The sequence below is a fragment of the Drosophila montana genome, unplaced genomic scaffold (genome assembly GCF_035044405.1).
Source record: "Drosophila montana isolate Dmon_TW-CO22-7 unplaced genomic scaffold, ASM3504440v1 contig_3657_1, whole genome shotgun sequence".
Lineage (NCBI taxonomy): Eukaryota > Metazoa > Arthropoda > Insecta > Diptera > Drosophilidae > Drosophila > Drosophila montana.
Genome location: NW_026998542.1, coordinates 82,104 through 107,100, shown reverse-complemented (window position 1 = coordinate 107,100; position 24,997 = coordinate 82,104). Strand labels below are relative to the sequence as shown.

General features: G+C 45.4%; 6 protein-coding genes across 8 annotated transcripts; 4 read left to right on the top strand and 2 right to left on the bottom strand.

Annotated features, from left to right (window-relative positions):
• The first annotated feature begins 415 nt into the window (after positions 1-415).
• Positions 416-10,422, top strand: Rme-8 (receptor mediated endocytosis 8). 2 transcript variants are annotated; one of them, XM_064692837.1, is made up of 20 exons: positions 416-562; positions 874-1,133; positions 1,208-1,348; positions 1,412-1,556; positions 2,013-2,211; positions 2,274-2,778; positions 2,844-3,022; positions 3,201-3,408; positions 3,471-3,881; positions 3,940-4,281; positions 4,347-4,555; positions 4,616-4,784; positions 4,850-5,617; positions 5,688-6,378; positions 6,440-7,658; positions 7,726-8,251; positions 8,318-9,187; positions 9,246-9,368; positions 9,431-9,689; positions 9,878-10,422. In XM_064692837.1, exons 2-20 carry the CDS (start codon positions 942-944, stop codon positions 9,991-9,993), a joined length of 7,272 nt encoding a protein of 2,423 aa, XP_064548907.1. In that variant the 5' UTR covers positions 416-562; positions 874-941; the 3' UTR covers positions 9,994-10,422. The 2 variants fall into 2 exon arrangements, with proteins under 2 accessions (XP_064548907.1, XP_064548906.1); XM_064692836.1 differs by having other exon boundaries at positions 2,010-2,211.
• Positions 10,423-10,449: 27 nt separating this feature from the next.
• Positions 10,450-12,441, bottom strand: Rad51D (Rad51 recombinase D). The gene is made up of 4 exons (XM_064692838.1): positions 12,150-12,441; positions 11,557-12,092; positions 11,185-11,485; positions 10,450-10,644 (listed from the first exon to the last, which is right to left on the bottom strand). The coding sequence occupies exons 1-3, from the start codon at positions 12,416-12,418 to the stop codon at positions 11,232-11,234; spliced, it is 1,059 nt and encodes a 352-aa protein (XP_064548908.1). The 5' UTR covers positions 12,419-12,441; the 3' UTR covers positions 10,450-10,644; positions 11,185-11,231.
• Positions 10,568-11,564, top strand: LOC135435675 (uncharacterized). Its single transcript, XM_064692839.1, has 2 exons — positions 10,568-10,702; positions 10,758-11,564. Exons 1-2 carry the CDS (start codon positions 10,608-10,610, stop codon positions 11,227-11,229), a joined length of 567 nt encoding a protein of 188 aa, XP_064548909.1. The 5' UTR covers positions 10,568-10,607; the 3' UTR covers positions 11,230-11,564.
• A 277-nt stretch (positions 12,442-12,718) lies between the features above and the next one.
• Positions 12,719-16,122, top strand: LOC135435688 (probable peptidoglycan muropeptide transporter SLC46). Its single transcript, XM_064692851.1, has 8 exons — positions 12,719-13,207; positions 13,267-13,527; positions 13,696-13,885; positions 13,947-14,242; positions 14,443-14,588; positions 14,660-14,849; positions 15,758-15,914; positions 15,990-16,122. Exons 1-8 carry the CDS (start codon positions 12,952-12,954, stop codon positions 16,045-16,047), a joined length of 1,554 nt encoding a protein of 517 aa, XP_064548921.1. The 5' UTR covers positions 12,719-12,951; the 3' UTR covers positions 16,048-16,122.
• Positions 16,123-17,374: 1,252 nt separating this feature from the next.
• Positions 17,375-21,034, top strand: LOC135435677 (probable peptidoglycan muropeptide transporter SLC46). 2 transcript variants are annotated; one of them, XM_064692840.1, is made up of 10 exons: positions 17,375-17,848; positions 17,914-18,023; positions 18,633-18,783; positions 18,833-19,025; positions 19,241-19,833; positions 20,032-20,168; positions 20,228-20,417; positions 20,492-20,539; positions 20,631-20,739; positions 20,807-21,034. In XM_064692840.1, exons 1-10 carry the CDS (start codon positions 17,722-17,724, stop codon positions 20,862-20,864), a joined length of 1,716 nt encoding a protein of 571 aa, XP_064548910.1. In that variant the 5' UTR covers positions 17,375-17,721; the 3' UTR covers positions 20,865-21,034. The 2 variants fall into 2 exon arrangements, with proteins under 2 accessions (XP_064548910.1, XP_064548911.1); XM_064692841.1 differs by having other exon boundaries at positions 17,376-17,848; positions 18,842-19,025.
• A 540-nt stretch (positions 21,035-21,574) lies between these two features.
• On the bottom strand, positions 21,575-24,847 carry LOC135435678 (probable peptidoglycan muropeptide transporter SLC46). Its single transcript, XM_064692842.1, has 7 exons — positions 24,278-24,847; positions 24,091-24,203; positions 23,204-23,354; positions 22,953-23,136; positions 22,244-22,893; positions 21,919-22,075; positions 21,575-21,849 (listed from the first exon to the last, which is right to left on the bottom strand). The coding sequence occupies exons 1-7, from the start codon at positions 24,486-24,488 to the stop codon at positions 21,786-21,788; spliced, it is 1,530 nt and encodes a 509-aa protein (XP_064548912.1). The 5' UTR covers positions 24,489-24,847; the 3' UTR covers positions 21,575-21,785.
• Positions 24,848-24,997: the final 150 nt, after the last annotated feature.

Here is a 24,997-nt window from a genome sequence, read left to right as displayed (position 1 = left end):
GTTGTGTGAAAATGCAAATAATTAATTATATTACTTGGCGCAGCATTTGCACATGCAAATTGAATATATTTTCGTTGCTGTGCAAAGCGCGCTCAAAAGTACTTTATCGATATGTTATCGTCCAGTAAGCTGTCGATATTTATTTTTGGTAGCCCTATGCACAGCACTGAGCGACTAATTAATAAATAAGTGGCATTCCTGCAGATGATGCAATCTCAATAAATGAAGGAATAAACGCGTTCTGTGCCATAAATAATACTTTGCACGAATTATTATAAATTATTGCAGTGAAACGTTGCTCTAGTGGATATTGTTTTATGGCTGCTTATTATGAGTCATCGTTAGTTTGCTGCTGGTTATCAATTGCAGCCCTGGTATATTTTAATCCGATTTTTTGGTATTTTTAGCGCTTTAAACCATTGGTCACATTGCTTGCGCTGCTGTTGTAAAAAATGCAAATGCAAAAATTGCAAATAACTAAAAACTATAATAGTAATAGTATCAATCAACAATAATTTGTTCAACTTAAGTGCTAGCAGTTGAAATGCTTTAAATGTTTAAGGTGAGCAAACCAACGGATGCGCTGCAACAGCAAAACACTTAAGCTAATTAGCAACGCCGCTGCTTCTGATTGGAACCAAAAGTCGCAGCACTTCGTTGTCGTCGACGTCGCCGTCGTCGTCACGTTTACTCCCCTTTTCGGTCTTTGTTGTCGGTCGTGTGGGCCGCGACCGCCGCTGATAAGTATCCGAGCCCAGGCCACTTGATTAATCAGCAGTAAATTTACATTTTTTGGACAATCAGTACCATGAATCAGCTGTACAACTTCAACTGTCAAACAAACATCTATTCTATTCTCTTTCCCTCTTGCAGTCTTGTTATCTAGTGGCGTAAAGTTACAGTGCACAGCAATTGCAAAAAGTTTAGATTCTTGCGCGAAGATGTTGCCGCCGCGGGAGCATGTGGATCTGGAGTGCTTCATTGTGACCAAGCACTCGTGGAAGGGTAAATATAAGCGCATTCTCTCTATTGGCACCACCGGCATCTCCACCTACAATCCGGACAGATTTGACCTAACAAATCGCTGGACCTACTCGGATATTGTAGCCGCCGCACCCGCAAAAACCACGAATGTAAGTTTATATACATAAATATGTAATGCATATTGCGAGCTGTTTTGTTAATAAATTTGTTTTTGCGCCCGCAGATACCCAATGAGTTTGTGCTAACCATAAAAAAAGACAAGAAACTGGATACGATCAAACTTTCCTCGGAATATCGCAACGATATACTCAGCTCCATATTGAAATATTACAGGGAATTCGCTGACAAGCCCAAAAATGCTCTCGTAAGCAAATATTTCTTCGATATTGATTGTCGTTTATCTGAAATGAGTTTTTCTTTGCCGCAGCGTTTCAATGCGTATAAATACCATTGGTCGGGCATTAGTTTGCCCACTGTGCTGGAGGTTACGCCCTGCTCCTTGGATCAGTTGGATCCCACCACGAACGATGTGCTGACTAGCTATATGTACAAGGATATTGACGGAATAATAGGTACCTATAGCAAGGCTTGTAAATGCGAAAGGCATTGCTCTAAATACTCCACTAGAATCCTGCATCGAGGCAACTGAAACGGGCAAGACTCATATAAGCTCGATCTGATCGAGCTCGCATTAAACTCGACAGCACAAACAAGTTGCTGACTCGAGCGTATTGAACTTTGTTTGTGTAAATGTCTTAATGTTTGTTTAATCGTTTATTCGCTCCAAATTCAAAAGCTGGAGCCTGTCGGGTTTCGTTTAAATCGATCGAGCAACCGAGTTTATTGAATTGAGCGATGCAGGGCTCTATAATCCCTGCTTTAAACAACAATGTTCCAGCTAATGTGCCAATGCTCTGTTGTCTTGTTTCACATTTTAATACGTGTTCGCTTTGTTTTCATTTTTCTGTTCTGTTTGTTTTTCGCACTGATCGTTGTGATTTTTCCGTTTACGCGCACGTTTTAAGCAGGCATCTCGGACTATGATAATGGCATCGTGATGGCCTACGGCGGCTTCAGCCGTCTGCACATGTTCAAGGCGCTCAATCATCATGAGATCGTACAGAATATTGTCCAACGCTCCGCCCAGTTTCTCGGCATCGAAACCAAAATACTCAAGAGTCAAATAACGCGCGAGAAATTCGATCGCCAGCGCTTTGGCAAATACAGGCAAGTCTCACAGCTCTGAGTGCAGATCAGCCGGACATCATTTAACTATCTGTGCCTTACAGCGGTGATCAGTTCCAGACCTCCATGACAGAGTTCACAGTGCAAAAGATAACGCCACGGCATCCGGATCCAGTCAAGCGCATACTCTGCCTCACCGAGGTGACGCTGCTGGAGCGCGATCCGCAAACGTACAGCGTCTGCACGCTGCGCCCGCTGGCCGATGTGTTTGCGCTGGTGCGCGATAAAGACAATCTGCAGCGTTTTTGCATCGAATACAAGAACGGCATTGTGCGCAGCTACAGCACCAACGATCGCGATTCCCTGCTGGCCACTGTGCTCGATGCGGTGCGCTCCAGTGGCAATCAGGATGTCCACATACGCATTGGCAATACGCCACGCGGCAAGCGCTATGTGCCCCTGAACAGCTCCGTCGACGAGGAGACGGAGGCCAACCTATTGCGCCTGGTTATCAACAATTTTCATAACCCCATCAAGCGCCATGAGATACTCGAGCGCTTCAATGCCAACGTGCCGCACAGTGGACTCAACTACAGTGTCACCCAGGATGTGAGTTTAACTGTTTAATGGCCAATTGATGAATTTTTGGTAAATTAATGTTGATTTCTTGGCAGAGCCTGTTTGCGGAGAACAAGGAGAAGCTCATACTCAGCGCATTGCAGGCCTTGGCTCAAAAGGAACTGGACAGTCCGACGGCTCAGCTGACCAACACAGAACTGGAGGCTATATTCCATGCGCTGACGCGTCTCCTGGCCAGCAAAGTGGGCTATGCGGCCTTTACAAATCTGCCGGGGTAAATAGTTATTTCTTATACCCTGAACCCATTGAGAAAAGGTAAAAAGGGCGCATGTATGTAACAGGCAGAAGGTGTCACTCTCGACTCCTACTTGTACTATGTATTTACATTCCAAAACCTTTTCTTAGTGTCCATCAGATTTGGTTTTATATAGGGCATATTCTGTGTCTTGCAGCTTTCGCGAAATAATCGGCACCAAGGTTGTGGCTGCACTGCGTCGGAAGGACTTGGCCGTCACGTACTCGGCGATTGATATGATCAACTCACTGATGCATTCGGTGAACACGGACCATGACCTTAAGCAGGAGCAGCTGAACAAATCTTCCATATTATCATCGAAATCATTTCTGGAAACCCTGCTCAACATGTGGACCATGCATGTGGTAAGTGGAGTCCCACCTAAACCTAAACCTGAATGACTAACTCTGAATTTCTTTGCCCGCAGAGCCACGGTAGCGGTGCGCTGGTTTTGTCCGCCATGCTGGACTTCATGACCTTTGCGTTGTGTGTGCCTTACAGCGAGACGACAGATGGCAAACAGTTTGACATACTGCTGGAGCTGGTGGCCGAGCGTGGACGTTCGTTGTACAAGCTGTTCCAGCATCCATCGCTGGCCATTGTCAAGGGTGCGGGCTTGGTGCTGCGCGCCATCATCGAAGAGGGTGAGCTGCATGTGGCACAGCAAATGCAGGCGTTGGCCTTGGATGAGGCGGCGCTCTGTCGCCATCTGCTGGTGGCGCTCTACACGCCCTCCAATGATCCCACATTAATAACACATCGCCAGCTGTCGCGGCACCTGATTGGACTGTGGCTAACGGACAGCGAGGAGGCCATGGAACTATTCAAGCGCATTTTCGTAAGACTTCCCACTGATTGTGCTTAATTTCAGTATTTAACTCGAAGTCTAATTGCAGCCGGCCGGCTTGTTGACGTTCCTGGAGACGGAGGAGAGCGTGCCGGACACGGACGTCGAGGAGGACAAACTGAACTTTCGCGATAATCTCAAATATGCAATACAACATTCCAAGAAAACTCGCAAGAATGTGATAGAGAAGCATCTGCAGGGCATCAAGCACTGGGGCATGAATCTGATCGAGCAACAGGATGGCGCCGCCCAGGCGCTCAAGAATCGTCCGGTGGTGCTGCGCAATCGACGCCAAAAGAAGAAAACAACCGAAGCCATTGTCAACTTGCCCTATTTCTTTTACAATTTTGCCAAAGATCACAGTTTGCCCAACCTGATATGGAATCACAAGGTGAGCAGCGAGTCCTGCCGGAAAATTAAATCAAAATTAAATCATATGTTCGTTTATTCAAACAGACGCGCGAGGAGCTGCGCATGTGCCTGGAGAATGAGTTGCGTCAGTTCCTAAACGATCGCGACTTGGCTGGCCAGATGATTGTCGCCTGGAACTATCAGGAATTTGAAGTGGGCTATCAATGTCTCGCCGAGGAAATCAAAATTGGCGACTACTACATACGACTGATACTGGAGAAGGATGACTGGCCGCAGAATCTGGTTAAGGATCCGTACGTCTTCCCCTTCCATCTAAAGTTCTCTTCTAATTATTCAACTTTTAATTTGGACAGCATTGAGCTCTTTAATGCCTTGTATCGACGCGTGCTGTGCCGGCAGCGGGTCAATGATGATCAGATGACGGTCTTTTCGCTGCAGGCGCTGGCCAAGGTTTATAGACGCTATCACAAGGAGATTGGCAAGTTCAGCGACATGTCCTACATTCTGCAGCTCAGCGATCGCGTAAGATGAACCGAAAATTTTCGATTGACATTTAAATTGATCAATTTTCAATATTTCCCTTGAAGTGCCTATCTCCTTCGATGCGCGATGCCTTAATCAATCTGATATCCTGTCTGGTACTGGAAAAGTCCAATTGCCGCGCTTTGGTTGATCATGTCCAGTGTCTGGTGGATTTAGTGACGTTGGCGCACTTGCACAAGGGCCGCGCCCAATTGAATACCAAAACGAATGTGATCGAGGCGGGTCCCAATATGGCCGCCTATGAGGAGAAGGATTGGTACTATAACATCGAAAAGGATGGGCAGAAAGCAGAGCGTCAGGGACCCATTACCTACTCGGAACTGAAGGATCTCTGGCACAAGGGCCAGATCACGCCCAAGACACGCTGCTGGGCCATTGGCATGGACGGCTGGCGTTCGCTGCAACAGATACCTCAGCTGAAGTGGTGCCTTATAGCCAAGGGCACGCCGCTGTACGACGAGACCGAGCTGGCTTCCAAGATACTCGACATACTGATCAAGTGCACCAGCTTCTTTCCCAGCCGCACTCAGAGCGGCGTAGCTGTACTCATACCCGGGCCCAAGCTGTCGCGCAAGCTTTCCGAATTTATTTGCCTGCCGCATGTGGTGCAGGTGTGTCTGACGCATGATCCGGGTCTGTTGGAGCGTGTGGCTACGCTGCTCTGCCAGATCATGGAGGACAATCCCGAGATGCCCAAGGTGTATATGACGGGCGTGTTCTATTTTATGCTCATGTACACTGGCAGCAATATACTGCCCATTACACGTTTCCTGAAGATGACGCACATGAAGCAGGGATTCCGCAGCGAGGAGGTGCGGCTGTGACTGCCTGATCTTCCCAAGCAAATCCCTGCTCACGTTTTCTTTCCCTCTTTCGTTGCAGACCTCGCAGTCGGGCATTATGCATCGCAGTATTCTGGGCCAGCTGCTGCCCGAGGCTATGGTGTGCTTCCTGGAGAACTACAGCGCCGAAAAGTTTGCCGAAATCTTTCTGGGCGAATTCGATACGCCCGAGGTGATTTGGAGCTCGGAGATGCGTCGCTTACTCATCGAAAAGATTGCCGCACACATTGCCGACTTCACGCCGCGTCTGCGTGGCCATACGATGGCCCGATATCCATACCTAGCCATACCTGTGATCAGCTATCCGCAGCTGGAGAACGAGCTCTTCTGTCACATCTACTATTTGCGGCATTTGTGCGACACCAGAAAGTTTCCCAATTGGCCCATCTCGGATCCCGTACAGCTGCTCAAGCACACGCTGGACGCCTGGCGCAAGGAGGTGGAAAAGAAGCCGCCACAGATGACGATTCAGCAGGCCTACCAGGATCTGGGCATTGATCTAACCAAGACGCCCAAGCCCGACGAGTCCATGATACGCAAGAGCTACTACAGGCTGGCGCAAATGTATCATCCGGACAAGAATCCCAATGGCCGCGAGATCTTCGAAAAGGTTAATCAGGCCTATGAGTTTCTGTGCTCGCGCAACGTCTGGAGCTCTGGCGGCCCCGATCCCAATAACATAGTGCTCATCTTGCGCACACAGAGCATTCTCTTCGAGCGCTATGCGGATGGTGAGTGGGAAATATCTTTGGTTGCCAATTCATCCTAATCTTATTGTTAACCACCTGGCAGTGCTGCGTCCTTACAAGTACGCCGGCTATCCGCAGCTCATCAAGACAATACGGCTGGAGACGCGCGACGATGAGCTCTTCTCCAAGGAGGCGCAACTATTGACCGCCGCCTCGGAGCTGTGCTATCACACAGTTCACTGCTCGGCGCTGAATGCCGAGGAGCTGCGCCGCGAGGAGGGCATCGAGGCGCTGCTGGAGGCTTATTCGCGCTGCGTTTCCATACTGGGCGTGGACTCGAAGCCGGATTCCCTGCACTACCAGGTCATCTCGAATGTGACGCGCTGCTTTGAGGTCGCCTGCAACTTTGAGAAGTGCAAACAGAAGATTATACAGCTGCCGCAGCTACTCTCGGATGTCTGCCGTGTGGTCTACTTCAAGCACACGCTCTCGGTTAGCCTGGTGACCAGCCTGGCGGCCAATAACTATGATCTGCAGTGCAATCTATCGCGCAACGGTGTACTCTGGTCGCTGTTGCTCTTCATCTTCGAGTACGACTACACGCTGGACGAGAGCGGCGTCGAGGTTAGCGACAAGTCCAACCAGCAGCAGTTGGCCAACAATCTGGCCAAAATGGCCGTGCTCGGCTGCATAGCTCTGGCTGGCTACGACATGGAGCTGCGCCACAAGCCCATCACCGCCGGCAGCGAATCCAGCTCGCCCGCGTTGACAGCCAAGCCGGCGCCCGCCATCAAGCCGAAGCCATCAACGTCATCAGCGTCATCAACGACCAACTCGGCGTATACGCAAAATGCGCAAAATCCGCTGCAGAGCAAACAGCTGGCCATAACCACGGGCAAGGAGAAGGAGCCGGCGGTGCTCACCAATCAGGATTCCAGCGTCAGCAGCAGCGACACATCCAGTTCCACGCCCACGGACAGCGACCAGCAGCAGAATCAGCAGCAGCAGCTGCTGGCCCGCCAGAACGCCATTCAACAGAAGTACATTGTCACGGGTGAGCCGAAGAATACGCTGATCAAGCAGGTGCTGGACCGCCTGCTGACCCGCTACATTGCCAACCAGCTGGCGAGCGTGCGGGACAGCGAGGTGCTCAAGCTGCTGACGGCCAATACGCGCAATCCGTATCTCATCTGGGACAATGGAACGCGCGCACAGCTCAAGGATTTCCTGGAACAGCAGCGCCTGGCTTCCGCTAAGGAGACACACGAGGATATTGCACAAGTCTACGAGCTGGTTGCCGGCTTCGAGTTCGATGCGCACAAGTGGGTAGCCCCGATCCTTGTCAAATACTTCTATATCAGCTATTTAATCATGTTTTAACTTTGCCAGGGATGAGCTGCAAATTGGTGGCATATTCATACGCATATACAACGACATGCCCACGCATCCCATTGCCCAGCCCAAGCAGTTCATTATGGATCTGCTGGAGTACTTAAAGCATGCCTATCAGTTTCTGCAATTCAAACGGTCGCCAGCAGCAGCCCCAGCTCCAGCCGCACTGCCCAAAATGGGCAGCGATGGCATATTGACGCCCACGCTGGCGCCCAATCATCCCCAGCTGCAGCAGCAACAGCAGCAGGAAGTCAAAACTGTCGGCACCTTCGACGAGGTGCTGAATGCCTACAATCGCTCGAAGAGCCGCAAAAAGCTGGAAACGGACGCACAAGCGGAGCATCAGCTCTCGCTGCAGCAGGCCAAACATGACTATGCCAACGATGGCCAATTGGAGCTGCACATAACGATGGTGCTGCGCGCGCTGATTGCGGTGATCAAGACAAACGCCGAGGTGGAGATCCAGTGCATTGGCAATTTTGATATGATATTCGGCTTTCTGGCCAACAACATTTTCGCCGATGTAAGTAGGAATTATGATATGATAGAACTTCTCACAGATATATCTAACTCGTCTGATTATTGGCAGAACTCCAGTGTGAAGGCTGTGGCTCTGGAAGTGGTCGCCCTGGTGTCGCGCAACAAGGAATGCGTCTCGGAGGTGGCTGCCTGCGAGATACTTGGCAATTATTTGGTGGCACTCAAGGATCCCGAGCTGCGCGCCAGCCAGGTCAAGGTGCTGGAGACTCTGTCCGGCCTGATGAACGTCCAGGAGATGATCAAGGAGGCTCAGGCCAAGGGCGCTGTCATCTATTTGCTGGACATGTTCTGCAATTCACGTAATCCGCAAATACGCGAAATGTGCGCCGAAATCTTGGCCAAAATGACAGCGGATCGTCTGAGCGGGCCCAAGGTGCGAATAACCGTATCCAAGTTTCTGCCTGCGCTATTCATCGATGCCATGATCGAATCACCTCCGACATCCGTGCAGTTGTTTGAGTCCATACACGAGCATCCGGAGCTGATCTGGAACGACAATACGCGCTCGAATGTGTGCGACGCGGTCGCCGAGGCGTGCAACAGATTCTATCAGCAGCAAAAGACAAATGCGCGACACCTGTGGAAGGATCCCGAAATTCTGAAGGATATTGTGTCCAATGAGATTGTTGTCGCCGGCGTCTATTTGCGCCTGTTTGTCAGCAATCCTGCCTGGACATTACGCAAGCCCAAACAGTTTCTCTCCGATCTCTTGGACTTTGTGGTCGAGCAGATCAGCAAGAGCACAACGGAGCCGGATGTGTTGGACTTGTCGACAACAGCGCTGGTAGAGCTGCTGCGCTCCCAGCCCGTGCTGGCCGACGATATACCCGTGCTGGGCCACATACCCAAGCTGTTTAATCTGCTCTCTGTGCAGCCAAAGAACACGCTATCAGTATTACACCAGCTGTCGCTGTCCGAGGTGCGTCCGGGTTTGAGTATCTTGAGACTATTCCTAACTGCAAATCCTTCCATTCCAGTTCTGTGTGGCGGCCATCTCGCAAACGGAGTGCATAGCTCCAGTGAAACGATGCATGGAACAGAATCGGGATTGCATAGAGAAGTCATGCGAAACGCTGAGTCGTCTCTTCAAGCATCAGCATGTAAGTAACCAAGGGGCTATAAATTAAAATCGTATTCACTCTCGCTTAACTCCCCGCGACAGGACTCTTTGATCAGTCAATCGCTTGAGGCGGGTCTTATACCGTTTCTGCTGGGACTACTGGACAGTCGTTTGGAGTTCGTGGATAATGCATCCGCGGTCAAAGCACAAATTGTCGCTGCGCTCAAGGGCATGACACACAATCTGAATTATGGCGATCGTGTCACGCAAATATTGCTCAAGCATCCAGTCTGGGCAGAGTTCAAGGATCAACGCCACGATCTCTTCATAACCGACACCAATATACGTGGCTACTTGACTGGTGGGCATCAAATGAGTGTGAAACACAGAAAATGGACACGCTGTACTCTTTTCGTTGCTTGACTCTTACAATTCCCAACCAGTTAAAGCTTCGAAAGGGGGACAAGGCGCTTGCAAGCCTCGATAACTATACAACCCATTGATATAAGTTAAAACTATATATGTAATCGTATATATTTCTGCTTTCAGGCATTAATCCAACGGCGGGCTACCTCACCGCAGGACCAGCGCAGAGCGTGGAAGTGCTTACCTCACCGCCGCCCATTGATCGCGATGATCCGTCGGCACGTCAGACAATTGATTAGCGTCTGCTCATCTATCACAGCCCGACTAAAGTTAAGCATAACTTATGAGTGGTTCGGCTTTCAAAATGTACATCTATCTTTTTGCCACAAAAGTTTTTAGATGGAGATGTACGGATTTCCTTTATTGTATTAAAAGTTTTGCATATTTTTATACACATGCTGCATTGTGTGAGCGGAGCGTAGGCGTGGCTATCAGCAAACAAACATATTAACAAATTTGTAACAAAGTCTATGAAACGTTTAATTTTTTATATTTATATAAATTGTATAAATAGTAATTAGCGAATATACATACATACACACACACACACATATATATATACATACATACATATACACCTTAACTAAAGCATGCATAAAGTGATTAAACATATGTATTATGAATTAAAACGGACTCATTAAAAATGAAACGATAATGTTCTGAAAAAATCTTTTGTAAACTATATGTTTAAAAAGTTTATTATATTAACTTAATTTATTTAAAAACATCTAAAAACAATTTTAAATATCGAACAGTGCTGTACAGCAGTTTAGTATATTCTTCTTTCGGTATTTTACTTTTTACCATCCGAGTACTGCGGTCACACTGATTATTGTTGATAAAAACGTAAACAATGTCGCTTGTCGCTGATTATAGCGATTCATCTGAATCTGATGCGGAAAGTAGCAGCAACGAGTCCGAAAAAGAACAAACAAACAAGTCAGAAAGGTAATTAAAGAATCTATCAAATGTTAACATATATTTATAAGGCGATTAATTGCAGCCCGCCTCCTGCACAGAAACTCGCAAAGTTGCCAAGTGCGAGCGCCGCGCTGGACAATGCGGCAGCAAAACGGACAGGCGATGTATTTAGCAATCCATTTCTGGAGGCGGAGTTGCATAAAACGGCTTCCTTGGAGCGGCACGTCAAAATGGTGAACAACGATGCACATTTACAGCTCAAGAATGGGCGCAAAATATGCTGGAATTATAGAAAAGGACGCTGCCGCTTTGGCACCAGCTGCCAATATGCGCACGACTCGGATTTGAGTGTCGAAGAAATAGCTGGTAATGAGGCAAAAGTGGAGACGGTAGCGCCTACATTTACACCGCAATCATCAAGTGGCAACAAAATGAATGCCGCCAATAAACGCAAGCGGCCCGGTCTGAGCGACGGCATAGAACCTGGCAAACGCGTGATGAAATCTTACCAGCAACAACATTTGGCCACTGGACCACGTCGTCCGCCCAACTAAGCTCAAATGACGCCGGCGTCTGTGATGCGCAGCAAGCAGCTGCCGTCGCTAATGCCGAAGTTATTATTAAGCACCTTGAGCAGCCGCAACCCGTCGCCGTCGCTGTGGGACTCCTCCGGCAGCTCCAGGACCAAAGTCAGCGTGCACACCGAGCACCAATATTCCCCTAAGAAGGTGCAGTCCTCTTGCGTTTCTGCGCTTTCTTGGGTCAATCCCCCTTCGTTGTCTACATCCTCATCCTCGCCCAAGTCGTTGGCTGCGAATAATAACATACCAGCTGTACATATATTTAAACATTAAAATAGTCTTGCCTAAGCGAATACTTACGCTCATCATCCGGGGAGAACGTCATGTTGCCTATGATAAAAGCTATTCCATGCTGTGCAGCCAGTTTCCGAATAATCATCGCCAGCTCTGTTAGAAATCTACGTCCTTGGTTACGTCCACAACTGCTGCGATATAAGATGTAACACGCTGTTAGGGAATCAATGAGGACCACTTTTATGCGCGAGACGGTCTCGAATTTGGCATTGGGACTGGCTAGCTTCTCGAGTAGAGCTGCCAGTGCTGCAATGAAAGATTCAGCTGTGGTTGCTTGCAAAACATTAACTGCTTCCAAACAACTGTCTATAGCTGCTTCATTCAGTTGTTGCCTTTCCAACAAAATCTCCTCCAAGCGTTCGCTATCAAAGTCCAAATTGGTGTCCACAAACAACACCTGATGCTGCTCTCCATATTTACAAACGAAATTTGCTGCTAGCGTGTGTAACAATTCGGTTTTGCCCACATCATTATCGCCAATGAGCTCCCAGACGCGGCCAGGACGAAAGGGTTGTCCAATGGATTCCAGCAATTTGTCCAAGCTGTAAGTAAATTCGTGGTTAACTGACAATTTAAGAAATCCAACTGCTTTTACACACTCTTCTATGCCAGTTGAGTAGTTTATGGGCTGCGATTGGTAGAGTGTTTTGAACTTAATCCTGCCCACATATAAGTTCAACAGTTCCCGCTTAATTTCCTCAGTTGTATCGCTGCCAAGCGCCAAGATCGCGTGCACATTGTCTGCATCTATAAATTCTTCAGCTGTGCTGATATTTTGCTTTTGCAGCAATTTAATATGATATTCCGAAAGCTGTTTTCCTGTTTTGGTTGCCAAAAGCAAGGATCGCAGTTCCCTCTTGTCTTCCATTTGTTGACAGTCCAGAAGGTAGTTCCTCTACGATTAACCCGATTCAAAATCGATAACTTGCATATTTATCGAATTTGGTATTTAATCGCGCAGGCACTAAAAAGTATTAAATTTGCCTTGAATACAAATTAACGGAATCAATTCAAAATATGAGTTAACAGTTCTTCTCGGATAACATTATAGCCAGCTAAAATCTGATCGCTGCTCATATTGATTAATTATTTCAACAACTTCAAATAGTGAACTTAACAGAATGAAAAATGTTAGTTAAAAGCATTGAAATCAAGTAACTTGAGCTAAGATAAGGCACGTTCTATAAGTAAAACACGAGCTTGGTCGCTGACTCATTAATTGGATCAAACAGCAATATTATTGTGCTTGTGTTTATATACTCGCAAGCTTTGTTGTAGTCCTAATGGAAACCCCCACGCATACATGCATACAAATGGCGATATTTTATCTGCAAGCTATGCCACTTTCAACTCAATCTGAACGGGCGACAATTGGCAGCATGTCTCAGTTGCAAACTTATTATGGACGAGGCACCGCACGCACACGAGAAGCTCGTCGCCAAATCCAGTCGGCACAGCCATGACCCGCAAACGGGTCTCAGCAGTCCCAGCAGCAGCGAGGCAAGCCTCGACACCCACGACGACTCCATAGTACCAGCAATGGGCAATCAGCAGAACGCGGAGCCAATCGAACTAGCTGCCAATCCTCGTGCTCAGCCCAGAACTTTTCTCTTGGAGCCGCTGATTTTGATACTGCTCTTCGCATACAATTTCTCATGTAGGTTGCGAAAGATGTCACGGTCAAGCATGTTAAAGTATTTTCTTTGCATATTTCAGCAACCATTTTGAAATCTCAAATCATCTATCAAAGCTGCACGGCGGGATTTGGTTACCCGGAAGCAGCTTGCAGCCTGCTGGGCACCAAAAACGCCACCAATGAGACCAAACGAATCGAAGCCGAGGTTCAGCCATATGCGGCGCGCGTATTCCTTACCATCAAGATCGTCGAGTGCATTGTTCCAGCCTTTTGTGGCTTGTTCGTGGGCGCCCTGGCGGATCGCTATGGACGCAAGCCCCTGTTGCTGGCTTCCTATTTGGGTGAGTCCGTCTGTTTGTTAATCTAAAATCGATAAATATCGATTCGCAGCGACTTGCAGATTATAAAAGCTGGAAAGACCAAAGTTAGGGTATCTTCTAGTCGAACAGAGTCGCTTAGATTAACCTTATTAACCCCTTGTTATTAATTATTTTCAATCTTCTTTCCAGGCTATGCGCTGCAGTACATACTTTCAGCTTGCATTGCCTATCTGGCCATGCAGCTCAATGGCCTGGTCAGTCCCTGGTTCTATGTGATTACCATAATTCCACTCTCGCTGCTGGGCAGCAGCGTGACCTACTCCGTGGCCGCGGTTTGCTTTATAGGTGACGTCTCCACGGGCAAAATGAGATCCTACAGGTGATAAGCCCTTTACCCATATACCCTATATACGTATAAATCTGTTTGCTCCGCCAAACAGAATGATCGCCTACGAGCTGTGCATCTATGTGGGCCTGCTTTTGGGCAGCTTTGCCTCTGGCTACGTTTACGAGGCGACCAATGCTTACATCATCTTTGTCATATCGGCCTGCTCAATATTATTTGCCCTGTTCGTGATGGCCGTCCTGCTGCCCGAGAGTCTAACTCAGCGGCAGCTGTCTGAGGGATTTGTGCTGCTGGATTTGTGGCGGAGCAGTGCGAGAACACGCGAATACAAGGATCGCTCCATACTGGTGCTGCTCATGTGCGTATTGCTGCTGACGGCATTTGTATCTGGTGAGTGAATAAAGGATTCATCTGGCCCGACGACATTCATTCAAACGAAGTTCGAGCTACTCAAGTATGCAACATGTTTGAGCTCGAACACAAACGAAGGAGTCGCGTTTGAAGCGAACTCGGCTCGAGCCTTGAATTTTCGGGTCCTTCCCTCTCCAAATGGGCTCTAGTATAAGAAACTCTGATTAATTCCATTTCAGATGGCAGCAACTCGGTGTTCTATATGTTTATGCGTGCCAAGTTCCATTGGACCGTGCGCGAGTTCACCAGCTACGAGTCGGTTAGCATTCTGGTGCCAGCCGTGGCCGGTTCCGGCGGCATATTGTTTCTATGGTCGCTGCGCCAGGTGGGATTTACAAATGATATAAAATATATACTATATTTATCTTAAGATAATATTTGTTGTTGCCATTGCAGTGCAGCAAGTCGGCTATTCTGTGGCTGGCCCTCATCTCGCTGCTGAGTCATGCCGCGAGCAGTCTGATGAAAGCGTTTGCCTTCGTCGACTGGCAAATCTATCTGGCCATTGGCTTGGGCATATTCAAATCGCTGGTGAATCCCATGTGTCGCACCATGATAACGAACCTGTTGCCGGGCGAGGAGCGCGGTGCGTAAATCTATTAAAATTAATCTTTGAGGTACATTTGTAGCTCATCACTCGATCGATTGAATCTGCATCGTTTCTTTTGTTCGCTTGAAATGTATCTCTGATTTTATATCGTTCGTTGGAAATGTATCTTATCTTTCGTTCCCTTGAACGGTATCTTTGAGCAACATTTGTATCTATTTTTTCGCTCGCTTAAAATCTATCTTTGAGCTATATTTGTATCTTTTCTTTCGTGCGCTCGAAATGTATCTTTGCTTTCATTCATTTGCAATGTATCTTTGAGCTACATTTGTATATTTTCTTTCGTTCATTTAAAATCTATCTTTGAGCTACATTTGTATCTTTGTATTCGTTCATTAAAAATCTAACTTTGAGATACATTTGTATCTTATCTTTCGTTCCTCAAAAATGTATCATTTCTTTTTGAGATACATTTGTATCTTTTCTTACATTCACTTAAAATCTATCTTTGCGCTACATTTGTATCTTTTCTTTCGTTCCTCCAAAATGTATCTTTACTTTCGTTCGTTTGAAATTTATCTTTAAGCTTCATTTGTATCTTTTCTTTCGTTTATTTAAAATCTATCTTTAAGCTACATTAGTATCTTTTCTTTCGTGCGTTCGAAATGTATCTTTGCTTTCATTCAATTGCAATGTATCTTTGAGCTATATTTGTATCTTTGCCTTCGTTCATTAAAAATCTATCTTTAAGATACATTTGTATCTTTTCTTTAGTTCATTTAAAATCTATCTTTGAGATATATTTGTATCTTTTCTTTCAATAATTTAAAATCTATCTGTGCGCTACTTTTGTATCTTATCTTTCGTTCCTCCAAAATGTATCGTTATTTTCGTTCGTTTGAAATGCATCTTTGAGCTACATTTGTATCTTTTCTTTCTCACTTTAGGCAAAGTCTTTGCGATGCTCAGCGTGCTGCAGACCCTCTCCCCGTTCGCCTCCTCCACACTGTATATAATATTTTACACGCTCACATTGAGCAGTGCGCCGGGTTTCTTTAATCTGATCAGCGCCAATTTATTTGGACTCGCGATCATTTTGCTGCTGTGCGTGGTCAATTTGTTAATAGATTTATGCAAATATTGGTATGCTAAATAATCTTTCTTGTTTATTTCTTTCAGCGTGGTCTGGCGCAAGAAAGCCTCGCATCCCGCACACTACGAGCCCATTTTCAGGTGATATCTTAACCACAAAGCTGATATTAAACGAAAAAAAAAAGAAAGAAAGAAGATAATTCGCCAGTCATTCGGCAAATTCGCACATCAATTATACAAATTGGCTAATATGCCATATACAAATATCTATTTACGTATTTGCACATTATAAAAAAAACACCAACCAATGTGTGAAGTCTAGATGTGTACTCAAAGGGGGCTTTTTTATTGACCAACATTTGGAACCATAAAAAAGCGCACACACAGGCAAATAGCATGTGTAATTGCGCTTTCTATTTGCACACATTTTGCAATAATTTAAAAATTCTAAATATTCTCAAAACAATTTCCGATTGGATTGCAAATATGGGTTAATATAACAGCACGCTCGGACGGACGGACTGCTCCTCTGTTAATTTCCAGGCAACGGCAACGGCAACGGCGTGTGCGCAGTCACTTGACAAACTCTTCCAATGCACAAATAAATAAACAAATAAATATAATTATAATAAAGGCAAATAAATAAACTTCCCAGCAAAATGGAGTGGTGTTAACTCCATGTTAAATCGAGCGCTAATTTCATTTGCTAATTTTAAATTAGACGCCACATTTTTTGTACACCCTTGATTTAAGAGAATAATACGAGTGTGTGTACAGTTCGACATTTGATTAATTATCTAGATTCTACCCCTAGCACGCATGCGGCACGGCCTGTTTTGGGGCATGATTGGGCATTATTTATACACATATATATATATAGAGAGAGAGAGAGAGAGAGAGAGATTGTTAAAAGCAGTTGTTTTTAGCATTAGTCGTTGTTAAAGTTTTGTTTTGCGATGGAACTCTCCTTCGGGCCTTGGCTTTGCGAACTTGGCTTTGCGAACTGCACGAACTGGCAAAAAAAAACAACAACTGAGGCTCAGGAGAGTTTCTGGGCCTAGACCAGCTACAGCTCGGCCACACAGAAAAAAAACAAAAAAAAAAAAACTTATTTAAGCCGTCAGCGCAGTGAAATCGAATTTAAACGAATCGGAAACGTTGTCGCCGCCGTATCAAGCTGCTGTTCGGGGTCTAACACAAGCCAGACCCGCAACTAAAACTCAATAGTCGGGAACGGAATTTTTTCTGAGCAACAACAGACATCGACAAAGTACATACATACATACATATATAATAGTATGTGCATATATCGAAAGAACTACGACTAGAACATTGGATTTTTGATGAACAAGTGTTGTGGAATAGTTTGAATGGTTTTTTAGTTTTATTTCATCTGGGTTTTCCTTGCTTTTCTTTTTTTTTTTGTGTGTGCCTTTGTCGCCGCATATATAAACGCTCGGACTTAACGCTAGACGCTCATTTCGAGAATCCAACTCCAATTGTAAATAATAGAATTGCAAAAAGCGTCGGGCTTCAAATTCAACAGCAAAGCATCCAGCCCGACATGAGAGTGTATAAATCTATATATATATATATATATATAGCGTATACGTAATTTAAATTGAACTGTGACGTGCTCATTGTGTTAAGTTTTTAGCCATTGTTTAAAGTTTGCCAGCATCTAATTAATAAACATATAATGTAACTGCGCGAACGGAATTAACTGAGGTCTGAAATCCGTTGAACCTGCACTTCAAGCAAAACAATATAAAACAAGTATTTTGATTCGACTTGCGACTGACAATTAGAAATTATAAAAATGGTCGAAAAAGTCTCGCATATCCTGACACTGAAGCGTCTCAGAAGTTTCCAATGGCATCGCATCTTTCATATGTTCTACATCGAACCGGTTGTGTTTATGCTGTTATTTTCGCTCACGTTGTCCAGTAAGTGCCTCGAATTAGCATTGTCTATATGCATCAGCTATTTCCCAGTGCTGCTATTCCAACAGATACCATCTTGAGGAACCAGATTATCTACCAGACCTGCACGGTGATCTTTCGCTACAATGTCAGCGACTGCAAATTGCTGGACGATAAAAATGCCAGCGCCGAGATAAAGGTTCGCATATCCAAATACTCTAATCTATATATCGCGTTGCCAATTCATCTAATTACTAGCCGAAAAGTAGTTAAAAAATTTAAACTGATTTAGCTATAATTGGGCAATTCAATATTTATTGCCAACTTTTGTTTAACAGGTTCATTTGACTATTTTTAGCCACAAATTATATCTGCAAGTTAACTTAGCTTGCATTCTGCTACAATTTGTGCTCAGCAAGCTAATTCAGCTATTTTCGGCTAGATTTCACATTGAATTCAGCTACAATTTGCATTCAGCAAGCTAATTCAGCTAGTTTTAGACAGATTTAAGATTGCATTCAGCTTATTCAGCTATGCTTAGCTTGTTTTAACAGCTATACTTTGTGTTCAGCAAGCTAATTCGGCTACAATTTGTGCTCAGCAAGCTTATTCAGCTATGTTTAGCTTGATTTAACAATCATTCAGCTATCATTCTTACTCAGCAAGCTAATTCAGCTAGTTTTTGCATGTTTTAAAATGAATTCAGCTATAGTTTGTGCTCAGCAAGCTAATTTAGCTATTTTCAGCTACTTTTTTTTGGCAACACTGTCTTTAAGTATATTAGGTACTATATCGTATTATTTTACAGGCAATTGAAACGGAACTGCAGCCATATGTGGCAAATCTATTTCTATCGCGCACGCTGCTGGAGAGCATTGTTCCCGCTTTTTGCGGCCTGTTTATTGGCTCCTGGTCGGATCATTATGGACGCAAGCCGTTGCTCATCGTATCGATGATAGGTATGTACCAATTATATATATATATACTATGTGCAGTGTAATTGAATAGCCTGTTTAGGTTTTGCCGCCTCGTTTCTGGTCACATCTGCCATTTGCGAGCTGTCCAGCTATTATGTGATCAATCCCTGGTGGTATATTGCGGCCGCGGTGCCGCATTCTCTGCTAGGCGGCAATTGTGTCTTCTCCGTGGCGGCCCTGTGCTTCATCTCGGACATAACGGATACCAAGACGCGGCCTTATCGGTAGGTTATAAGTCAGAGCCCCCTCGAACATTTAGCTCGAGCCGTTCGAATCGTTCGACTCGACAGAGCTGTTTGACCTCGAACATGTTGCATGAGTAGCTCGAACTTCGTTTGAATGAATGACTTTTAAGGCATATGAAGCGACAGCTGCTGAGCTCTATTATAAGCTCTAGTCTTCGACTAGGCCCAAGCTAATCCAAAGTTTTTTATCTCAGCATGATCTTCATGGAGTCGCTGTTCTTCATTGGACTCACAAGCGGCTCGCTGTTGTCCAGTTTCGTTTATGCGGCAACGAATGCGGCCACGACCATTGGCATCTCGGGTTGCATAACCACATTGGGCACACTCTTTGTCATATTCTTTGTGCCGGAGAGCCTGCACATACGGCAGGCGCAGGAGGCCAAAGAGGCTGCCGCAGCCGCAGCCAGTGGCGAGAAGGATATGCCCATTACGGCTTCTGATCTGCAGCCGGAATGCATGTCCATTGACTGTCCGCCCATCTTGATGAATCCCGATTACGAGTCGGAACAGAAGCAACAAATCCATCAGCTGCCCACGCCGGCCACGCCCAACATGACATTCGATGAGGATCTGCTGGCGAAATATGTGGAACAGCTGCCGCCCAAGGTGAAGGCCAGAGCGCAAGCCCAGGCCAAGCAGCAGCAGCCGGATGCCAAAAGAGCTGGCCTCTTCAGCTTTTCACACATCCGAGAGATGGTTAACACCTGCACCAAGCCACGCGAAAATCATGCGCGCGCAATTATTTGGCTAGTCACATTGGCCATGTGCCTCTCCATCTTTGTCTTTGGTAAGTTGAACAGGACTCAAGTGCAAAAAACAGGGTATATTGCTGTTGTATATACAGACGGGAAGTAGAAAGTAGCTTACATGAATTTAATTTTTCAAGCATGAAAATGAGTCCAGACGAAGCACAGCAATGGGAAACTGGTTACAGCGTAGCGACAAGTCGGTCACACTTGACTAAAGCACTCCATTCTCTTTTCAGACGGCGTCATGACGGTCATGTATTTGTTTGTGCGCGAAAAGTTCCACTGGTCCGTGCGAGATTACACATTCTACGAGACGGTGAGCCACCTGGTGCCCATGGTGGGTGCACTCATCGGATTTCTGATACTGCGCAAGGTGGGCTATACTCTATTGAGTATAAGCGGGATGATCTTAGGTTTTATTTATTTTTGCAGATTTTTCGCCTGTCTGTGGTCACACTGGCGATGCTCGCGTTCGCCTCGGAAATACTCAAGAATATGGCCAGGGGCTTTTCGACGCAGCCCTGGCACATGTATCTGTCCGTCGTTTTGGGCGTCTTTCGGTCCATTGGCGGCCCCATGTGCCGCACCATTGTCTCAAATATAGTACCTGCCTCAGATTTGGGTGAGTTTTCTATTAATTTGAATGATTGTGTGGTTTCCGTTAATTAATTGCCTTGCTTTCTTTTTGTTTTGCAGGAAAAATTTTCTCAATTAAAAATGTTTTGCAATCGTTTGCACCTTTCGGTAAGGCCTACAGCATAATCCCCTTTCCCCCTCCTCCATCTCTTTCGCTTCGTCCAGCTTTTAATGATTGTTAATTAATTTGCTCTTCCAGTGGCCGCACCGCTCTACACGCTAATCTACAAGTGCTCGCTGGGTTATTATCCGGGTCTCTTCAACTTTGTGAGCGCGGGCCTGTATTTCATGTCGTTCATATTTATCGGGTAAGTTGCGCCGATTCTGTGCCGATTTCTGTGCTTTTTATGCTAATTGTTGACAACATTTCTGCAGCTGTGTGCTACGCATTAAGTTTATGCATCAAGAGTACTACGCCAAGGTGCTAAAATAAGACACAACCGTTCCGATCTGATCCGCCTATGTAGTGTATGTCCCATTAGCCTAATATTTATGACTAAATGTATTTATCCGTGTGATGTGGTTGCCCAAAGCGCCGTTTCTCTAATAAGAAATAAACTTAACGAGTAGTTTGAATTTCTAAAAACAAACAAATAATACAAACAGATGCCTTTAGTTACGCGGTGAACTTCATTTTGATGGTTTATGAGCACATTTACATTATTTATATCGACAGCTCATTTGAATTGTGTGTTTAACTGCCAGGGCTGCAAACTAAAAAAAAAAGAACTATTTGGTTCACATTTGGAACTAATTCTTTGTGAGCCAGGCTTTGGTTCAAATGTTATGAAATACTTCAATTTTAAATTTATTGCCCGTTCTACTGAAAATATTGCAAGTCGTTTAATATTTTCATATAGAAATTGCGGGCTACATTTTAAATGTTTAATTTAAAACGTCTGTGCTATTACGAGTTATATAATGGGCATTTGTGCGACCAGGTGTTCGGTCAAACCAGATTTATTATTATTATTATATACTAAATCAGTTTGCAGTCTTGATAAGCGTTTTACCATACAAATAAATCAAAATTACATTCTTTTTAATTTTAGTTGCTCTATACAATTTTATTGGTGTCATTCTCTATAATATTATGCATCATTTGTATATATGTTCAGTTTATAAAAACTATAATTATGTATTTACATTGTCAGTTCCGATGGGCAATTACAAATTGAGTGAAAAACAATGTACAATTACAATTACAATTAGGTTTCGAACAAAAAGATAAATATCATGCTAATACTTTACACACTGATATAAAAACTGATCCTATATACTGTACAAAAAACTGTCTAGGCATCATCACAAATAGCAAGTTTTAATTGAACTAAGCCAAGCAGAGACGAGATGGTTAGCTGCCTATGACCTTATAGGCGCTGGCACTGCCCATCGACTTCTGTATGCCAAAGATGATGCTGCACGAAAGACAGATATATTTGAATTGAAAGCATTGATAATATATGTATCTCATGTAGTCCACTTACGCCATCAGAATGTAACACAGAAAGAATAGACCTGCGCTTATGAAGTTGAATGCGCCCGGATAGTAGGCCACGGTCGCCTTGTAAACAGCTGTATAAATCGGCGCAGCACCGAGCGGTGAAACCATTTCCATTGATGTGGTCAGAGCAAAGATTTTGCCTATTAGTGGATGACAAAGATAATCATTAGTCATTAGAGCATTGCTTGATCGCGTGAGTCAAGATTATTTCGGTTGTGTTCGAACTCGAACATGTTGCTGACTCGAACACGTCGAGGTTCGTTCGATTGAGTAGCCGAGTTTGATGCAGGGCTCTGATAGCTACTCACCCACATCCGTTGCCGGCGCCACATGAGATAATATGGCACGGCACATGGGGCCCAGGACGCCGCGCATCATGCCCAGGGTCATGCCCAAATACATTTCCCACCAATAGTGCGCTGTGGCGCGCACCGTGCTCTCCAGCACACAGGCGGCCAGGGCGAGCAGCGCCATGCTGATGATGGACACCTTCAGCACGCGGCGCAGCACAATCATGCCAGCGACGCTGCCAACTATTTGGATAACAATGCGCGCCGCATTGAACTGGCTGATGTCCTTGATGGTCCAGTCGAACTGTTCGCGCATGTACAGCACATTGACCGTGTTCTCGCCCTCCATGTTGAAGATGGTTATGGTGAGCGCCACCATGGTCAGCCAAATGATAGCCCGATCGTAGTTGGCCCGTGGCAGGAAGCAGGTGCGCACGAGATCCTTGACCAGGCCGAAGCGAAAGAATTCGCGCACACGCGAGCCCCGATGCATATCCTCGTCGGGCAAGCTCTCCGGCACAAAGAAGTACACATAGAGCACGGCCAGAAACATAAGGCAGGCGGCAATGGCAAAGAGTGTGACCGCATCTGTAGCCGCATATATGTAGCCGCTGGCCACATTGCCAACCATCATGCCGGTGCACAGCGACGCCTCATTTAGCACCATGCTAAAAATATGCCACGCGGATTAGAATGCAGTTGCGACGGGGGAGGAATTTCGACTCACCGCAAAGCACGCTTGCGCTCCTTGGCCACATCGGAGATGTAGCAATAAATGCCGGTGATTAGAGCGCAAGTGCCGCCGCTTAGAACCGACGGCACCGAAGGCAGCAGGTACCACCAGGGACTGATGTTCCGGAACGCGGTCACCTCACCGATGCCAATCAATATCGTTGCGCCGGCCACGTAGCCTAGAAAGTTGAAGGAATGATTAATAGAAAAACACACAAATTTGGCATGTTAATTTTCAGCAGCAACCTGTGAAGACGGTCAGCAGGATGGGCCGTCGTCCAAATTTGTCCGACCAGGGTCCAATGAAGAGGCTGACGAAGGCGGGTATTATGCTCTCCAAGAGCGATATGGCCATTGTTATATCCGCCGAATATCCCTGAACTGTAATCTCCAGCCGCTGCAAAAGAAAAACAATTAGAGAACAACTGTTTTGGCATGCAACTTAGATGATTCATTGCGTTCCATTAGACATGGCTGTACTATGCCGAAATATCCCTTGATCGATAATTTTCCCCGATAAGCTTAACAATTAGTCACGCATTCTCAAATGTTTTCTTGCCCCGATAAGAACTGGGACAATAGCGCTGTGCTAGATTCCAATGTGTCTACAGATGTCCGAGCCTTATCTCTCGACTCGCCTCAAACAATAGATCGTCGAATAGTTGTTTTGATTTAATTCAATTTGATTTGATTTCTTGATGCTGCTTCGTATAGCTAATCGCCCGCATGAATAAATTGGAGTATGAACTTGTGCGATAATAATAATTTCAAAGGAAATTTCTGAATGAATAATAATTAATTCGCATAACAAACGCCCTTTGAGATAACAAGAAGAGAATACATTATTATAAATACTCTATGTTTAACCCATTCCTCCTCCTTCTTTTTGGGAGCTATAAGATATGGGTAAGCAAGATTTAGTTAGGCAAAGATATATGGTCAATTCCCTTATATTTCACTGCCTCAAGGAAGATTAGCTAACGCTAAATTGTATGGAAATTATCTCACATTTCGGGCAACTCTCTTGCTCTCTGTAATTGTATTAAATCTAATTACGATGCCATGCTTTAGTAAATATGGGCTTATATATCATATACTATATAAGATAATTTTCAGTGTATAATTAAACTTACTTTTGTAGCTTCCGAACCGCGATCGTTGCCCAGCAGCGGCTCGCAGTCGGTTTCATTGTAGTGCATGATCGTCACACAGGTTTGGTACAGAATTTGATTCTGTAGGACCGCCCCTAAAATACATACAATACATACAGTGTGGTTTCAGTATAACGAACTAAATCATATTGTCATCTAGTTTACAAACCGATCAAGCTGCGGGCCAGGAATATGAGGAACACAGCAGGCTCCAGTATGAACCATTTGGCGCCCAGGGCCGAGCCGTTGTGTTCCGCCAGGGCTGGTGCCTCGACGTCTGCCTCTGATCGGGCAGCATCAAGTAGGCGTGGCGCCGCCTCCTCATGCTCAACGTCAGCTTCAGAGTCGTAAACCAGGGGCGCTGCGTCTGAGGTGCTCATTTTATTGCATCAGCGATCGCTTTTGATTATTAAATTGTTGTCGATTTAACAGCTGCTCGATTTGTTTAGACAAAGGAACTAGCAAATCATGTTGCGTTGTTATTAAAACAAAACAATTCAATTCGTTTATCTCACAGTCTCTGCGCGTCGAGCTCAAGTGAGCCACTGACACGGTTCGCGCTCTTTAGAATTTGCGACGTTAACGCTTTCAGAGTGTGTGTGTGTGTGAGTGCGTGAGTAATTTAGCGTAACGAAGCTCCTGCCCTGCTGCGTTTACACTTCAGTCAATACTAGTTAATAATATTATGTTCACTTGTGCACATTAACCCATTCAGCGCTTCACAAACTTTCTAAAAACAAAGCTTTGCACTGCAGCAACAGCTGTTTTTGTTTACCATGCCATTTTGAGTAAATCGCTGCTGCTTGGCGCCGTTCCCACTTGTCGCGTTTTACCTTGCTTTATTTTGAACCACTATTGGTTCACTTGAACTGAACGCCCCCACCCTTAG